General features: G+C 44.0%; 2 protein-coding genes across 2 annotated transcripts; both read right to left on the bottom strand.

Annotated features, from left to right (window-relative positions):
- Nucleotides 1-286: 286 nt before the first annotated feature.
- Nucleotides 287-3596, bottom strand: LOC121136877 (SUMO-specific isopeptidase USPL1-like). The gene is given in 2 exon segments (XM_040738368.1): nt 287-596; nt 599-3596. Coding segments are annotated over 2 exon segments (2604 nt in total). The 5' UTR covers nt 3051-3596; the 3' UTR covers nt 287-444.
- A 147-nt stretch (nt 3597-3743) lies between these two features.
- LOC101837257 (olfactory receptor 13C9) lies at nt 3744-4694 on the bottom strand. The gene has a single exon (XM_005076481.1). It carries the CDS (start codon nt 4692-4694, stop codon nt 3744-3746), a length of 951 nt encoding a protein of 316 aa, XP_005076538.1.
- Nucleotides 4695-6146: the final 1452 nt, after the last annotated feature.

Below are 6146 nucleotides of genomic sequence, written 5' to 3'. Positions count from 1 at the left end.
CTGGAGCTCATCAATTTGGCTTGACTGGCTGGCCAGCAAGCTCCTGGGTCCTCGGACCTGGGACTCCAGTTGTGCATTGATTGCCATGTCTGGCTTTTCACAGTGGTTCTGGAACTGAACCTGGGCCGTCATGCCTACAGAGCAAGTACTTTATCACCTGAGGCATCTCCCCAAGCCCCAACATAAATCTTAAAATCAGGAAATTTAATGGAGCCAAGTATACAACCTACCACCCTATAATCACAAAGTGACAGTGGCAAAAACAAGGCTGAGGGTTTCAATTTGCAGTAGGTCCCATGCTTCACAGGTAGACCCAGAGGAGACCTCAGTAGCTTACAGCTTCCTCATGGCTAGAACACAAGGGTGTGCATTTCAGCCAGCGCTACCCACAAGTCACATTCTCTTGCAACAGTGATCAGTGTTAAACTAAAACGTTAACAATACTCAGCAATTCTCAAACAGATATTCATCAAAATGAGGTATATCTAATGTGTCATTTGTTAAAGAATTCAGTGCTGAAGTAGGAAAAAAATCATCAAAAATATCAGTCTTCATGGGGCTCCCCAAGTTCAAGGCTCTTATGCAGGCATTGTCTGTGACTGTAGCTCAGCTTCACACTGGTTTTTCTTGGGGCTGCAATAGTTATGGTCCTGTCCCAGAGAGCTGTTCTGGGAAACAGCACTGAAATCAGTAGGTGCTGGTGTGCTGTCCCCCACCTCCAAGTACCTCAACTCAGACTCCACACTTGCTGAGGGCTCTGACAGAGCTGGAGGCAAAAGCAATTCTGCTAAAATCTCTTCATGACTCTGGCTGTTACATGAGGTGCCACCAGGAGCAGTGGTGCACCCTGATTTGTTGTCTGCAAGATCAATTTGATACTGTAGCTCATTCAACAGATCTTCTATGGACTCAGAGTCATTTGGAGATCCACAACTGGACACAGGCTCTGAATGGTCACGTACGGAGGTGCCACAGTTCGGGGAAGACATGAGAGCAGCTAGTTTCTTCTTTTTTGCCTTTAGTTTTTTAAGAAGCTTGAGCCGAAGCTTATGAACCTGATCTTCAGCTGCATCTCCACAGCTTGCTGGAGAGACAGCACTTTCACTGCTATGGGAATTGCTGCTGAGGGAAGCTGCACGTGAGCTTTCCTGCCCCTTCAACAAGGCTGAAGGGGCGTTCCCACCAGAATGGGGCAGAGCAGCTGTGCTGCCTGAAGGTGGAGAGCTGCTGCCTGCAGGCAGCTCATCCACATGCTTAGAAGCCTTCCTAGACATCCTCTTGACCTTCCTGTTTGTATTCTTCGTTTTAAAGCCATCAAAATTATTGGCTCCTTTAACGGAGGGCTGCAGGTCAGTTACGGCTCTATTCTGAGCCAAAACACAGGGTGGCATAAATGCACCACCCCTGCTTAACAGCCCTTTCACCCAACTTCCCACGAAAGCTTTCTTCTGATCGTCTTTCCGAGGCTGAGTCTGTAATGAGCTGGTTGTTACCGTTTTAGAAGACGCTGCAGTTTCTCTTTTTCTCAAATTAGATGCCTGAGATTTGGCAGGTTGTGACAGCAACTGTATCTGAGTGTCCTTCTCAGCTACCATGGACTTCAACTCCTGAACAGGAACAGGAACAGGGGCATCAGTCACAGGGTTAGGAACTACAGTGTCTCCTGCCTGTGACGGTACTGCCTCCGGGTCTGTGCTCACAACTGCTGGGGCGACTAGCTTTCCTTCATATGGGTTAGACAGTAAGGAAGTCATCAGTGAGTCTTTTGGTCGCAAAGAAAGTGCTCTGACAAGTTCCGCACTTTCTGCCACAGGTTTATCTTCCAATAGGCAATCTTTGAAGTCAACCTGAAAAACAGAGGCAGCGTCAACGAAGCCTTTTGCTCCTGAAAGTACACTATCTCCATGAGCTACAGCTTGGACTTCTGGAAGAGTCTGAGGAGAGACTGGCATATATGTGGTGCTGGCGACTGAAGGTTCTGAGGTGGCAGCCCCACCCACAGAACACAGTGATGGCGAAGCTGGCTGCTCCTCACCTGACTCAGGCTGTGCACTCGACTTTGTGCATGGAAGGCAGGCAGCTTCTTCAGTTGGTACTTGGGACTTTCTTTCCCAAACAACAATATGTTTCTCTGATGCTGGCACTTCAAATGTCATATGCCTTTTAGCACAGGAACCCTTTAAGTCATCACACTCCAGCCAACTGCCATCAGCATCTACAATCCATGTTATAAAATGGTTATTTGCTTGGTACTGTATTACACATGTGACTTGATAAAGACTACCTTCGAAATGAAATGCATAGTGCTGCAAATCCTTCCGAGGTAAGCCTTCCACGAAGTGCAGCATGAATATGGGCGATGCTCTTTCCAACACCATTTTTCTTATTTGTGATTTACTGTTGCAACTGTTACATGGACCAAAATGGGCAGCATTGAGTGGATGCCACTCAGGAACAACATTTGTAAAGGTGACCAGATTCTTCAAACACCTGTTTTGATACTGGTGTCCACAATGGGAACATTCAAAGTTCCAAGAAAAAGAATATGTAAAAAGCTTTTCAACATGGGGTTCTAGTTTTAACAGTGCAGGAAATGCAAACACAGGACTTTCCATCTCACCTAATGTGCATCTAAGCTTAGGCTGAAGTTTAATAAAAATTTCATCTCTAACTCCATTCAGAGAGGTCTCTATTTCTGCAAGTATTTCTGACCTCAGTTTTTTACAATCTTCACCTTTGACACCATGCAAGTGATGGGTGTACAGAAGCTTATCTGCTTGCTGGTATGTTTCAAACAGCCTCCCAAACACACACTCCTCTCTGGAGCACACCTCCATGACAGTGTTCCTCAGCACCTCCAGGTGCACTAGGGCTGAGAGGATGCAGTCTAGCCAGCAGAGTGCCTGAGAGTTTTTCCACTGGACACAGAGAGTCTGGCAAAACGGTAAACATCTGCTCTCAGACGGCATTTCCAGGTCAGATCCTTTACTCTGGAGAAGCATTCCAGAGACACTAACTGTGGCAGGATCTTCTGTGGTAGCCACGTCCATGGTATCAACTTCCAAAGTCTCCTTCTGCTCCGAGGAAGCAACTGTCCTGACATGATTCTGGTGACCAGTGTTATCTGGTAAGTTTGATGAGGTATCACCACACACTTTTCCATTGTATTTAGCATTCAAAATCTGTTCCCCATCAGTGACAACGTGATTTCTAGTCTTTTTAGAATGCAGTGGAGTAAGTGAAGACTTAGCGTTGGTTTCCAAACGTTTTCTTTTTTGAGGTTTACTTTGAGTGTGACAATCTCCCGCATCAGGAGAAATTAAATTAGTAAGGGATTCAGAGCCCAAAGGATAAATGCACTGAAGATCCTCTCACAAAAAGATAGATTCTTGGAAGTTAATTTGGTAAGTTTTTAAGGTGTTTAGCTTTCCTTTTGCTCTACAAGCAGGGCAATGCCCATCTGTTGTAACTTTAGCTGAATCATAATTCGGCCCGAAGCACACCCCTTCTTCGTGTAGAATCGGTCCGAACTCATGTTCCAGCTTGAGCTCCACACCACCTACCCATAACGTTCAACCCACGTTCCCCTCGGACGACTCCACCCCCGCATGTAATAATTTTTGAAATGTTGTATCTCGTTATAAAAATGTTAGCACGGTGCATAAAAGAAAAAGGAAGAAAGTAAAGTAACTAGAATTCCAATCTAAGTTTTGAGTTTCAACAGTGTCCAGCATGTTGGCCTTTCATTTGCTTACAAATCTTCTCTTCAGATTTTTTATGGCCTCCTTCACATCTTTGTTTCTGAGGCTATAGATTAAAGGATTCATCAAGGGAGTCATCACCCCATAGAACATGGATATGAGTTTGTCTGTAGCATCCAAGTCATCTACATTGAGTGTGTCTTTAGACTTGGGTTTCATGTACATGAAGAGGATGGTCCCATAGAATATTATCACCACAGTGAAATGGGCTGAGCAGGTAGAAAAGGCTTTGCTTCTCCCCTCAGCAGAGTGAATTTTGAGGATGCTAGAGATGATTAACAAGTATGAGAAGACAATGAGGAGCAGTGGCATCAAAGTGAACAAAATTGTGGCCATGACCATGATGAACTCATTGCCTGAGGTGTCAGTACATGCCATCTTCATGACAGCCAGGATCTCACAGAGAAAATGATTGATGACATTTCCACAGAAAGGCAGGCGCATCACAAATGTAGTTTGTACTGCAGAGTTGGCATCCCCTGAAAACCAAGACCCAGTTGCCATGGTCACATAGGAACTCTTGTTCATGATGATGGGGTACCTCAGAGGGTTGCAGATAGCCACATAGCGATCAAAAGCCATCATCCCCAGGAGCACACACTCTGTTGTCCCCATGGCTAAACCCAGAAACATCTGCACTGCACAGCCAAGGAAGGAAATGGTCTTTCTTTCTGAGAGAAAGCTTACCAGGGTGAAGGGAATGGAGGAGGTAGTGAAACAGATGTCCAAGAAGGACAGGTTCCCCAGAAAGAAGTACATAGGCGTATGCAGGTTAGAGTCAAAGATGCTGATTACAATAAGGGTGCCATTGCCCACAAGGATGACTGCATACATCATTAAGATGAGAGCAAAAAAGAGATGTTCAAGCCTTGGATAACCAGAAAGCCCCTTCAGAAAAAATTCCTCCGTAAGACTCTGGTTTTCCCATTCCATTGTACTGTTTCCCTCTTACCTGTAAGAATTCAAACAAAAATTTAAGTGGCACATTCTACACTAAAACAGGTTCAAGTACGTCGGTGCAAAAGTGTAAGAATTTGCACTAAACTCGGTGACATAGAGAAGGTGTTAAACAAAGAAATAATGGAGAGTGTGAAGGGAAGCATGTTAAAAGAGTAAGCAATGTAGGGAGAGAGCAATGAGAGATAAATCATCATATCGATCATCAGTTCTGGACTAAGAACTCTGAAGCTTGTTTTTAATAGACTGTCATTTAAACTTCATACCATTACCGTTTCTAAGATAATGGAGCTAAATATGTCAAAGCCCGGAGCTAAAGTGACATACGTCAAAGCCTAGAGCTAAAATGGTATGTGTGAAATCCTAGTTTCAAACTCAAGCCTCTCTTCCTGTGACCCATGCCTAACTGAGATTTTCTGTGAACAGAAAGGCAATATGGACTGTATTATATCAAAGATATGATTTATTATTTTTCAAAAGCAGACTGGGTTCCCTCAAAGGAACTCAAAAGTAGTGCCTGAGTATAAAAATATCAAAAGAAGCACACGGCTCTGCAGGGACAAAACCAGAAATGAACATCACCACACAGCCTGTGACTACAGAGACATCCGCCAACATGAAATCCCCATGAACTGAACTTCCCCACTGAGTGTAGTGACTCATCAGAAAAAATGGTCACTACAGTCACCCATAAATGAGGAATGGTGACCATTGCCTCCAAAGTACTTCCCCAGGAAGTCACAAGCCAGTTCACATTTTTATTGTTGTTTCATTTAAATTAAAAGCAATCTTATTTTACATACCAATCCCAGTTCCTTCTCCCTCTGAACCTCCCAATCTCTCTATCCCACCCACCCTCATCCACTCCTCAGAGAGAGTGAGGCCTCCCGTGGGAGATCATCAAAGTCTGTCACATCATTTGGGACAGGACCAAGCTTCCTCCTATCTAAACTTTGGAGGCACACCTCCCCTTTCTGTTTCCTTCACATGCTAACATGCACACACACACACACACACACACACACACAAAATCCAGTGACATTTTGTACATGAACAGAGAATCCATTGGTAGTACTCCAACTAAAATTAATTTCTGCAGACAAGCACGCACATAACAGACTGTTTCTCCTTATTTGCAAAATGACACAAGTTTATGATCTGAATTAATCTTTGAACCCATTTCAACCACCCTTTAACTACTTCTAATGACTTCTGGCCACAATTCGGGTTGGTTTTGTTTTGTTCTGTTTTTTTCTAGTTCGTCCTTATCTCAATCAACTTCACCCTTTATATTTTGAGATTTTTTATAAGCTAAATGTACATGTGTCTTCCATGTCTGAATCCCAGAGGCTTTTGAAGCTGTGTTATAAACAAAATTTCCCAGATCTCAGTTCGCTGGTACATGGTATCTGAAAAGTAATCTCACTG

Source organism: Mesocricetus auratus, unplaced genomic scaffold (genome assembly GCF_017639785.1).
Source record: "Mesocricetus auratus isolate SY011 unplaced genomic scaffold, BCM_Maur_2.0 Super-Scaffold_6730, whole genome shotgun sequence".
NCBI classification, from domain to species: domain Eukaryota; kingdom Metazoa; phylum Chordata; class Mammalia; order Rodentia; family Cricetidae; genus Mesocricetus; species Mesocricetus auratus.
The sequence above is the reverse complement of the archived record's forward strand: the minus strand, read 5'-3'. Positions and strand labels throughout refer to the sequence as shown.

What these genes read in the sequence shown, in the direction of transcription:
- LOC101837257 (XM_005076481.1), bottom strand. Translation starts at nt 4,694, where the DNA reads ATGGAATGGGAAAACCAGAGTCTTACGGAGGAATTTTTTCTGAAGGGG.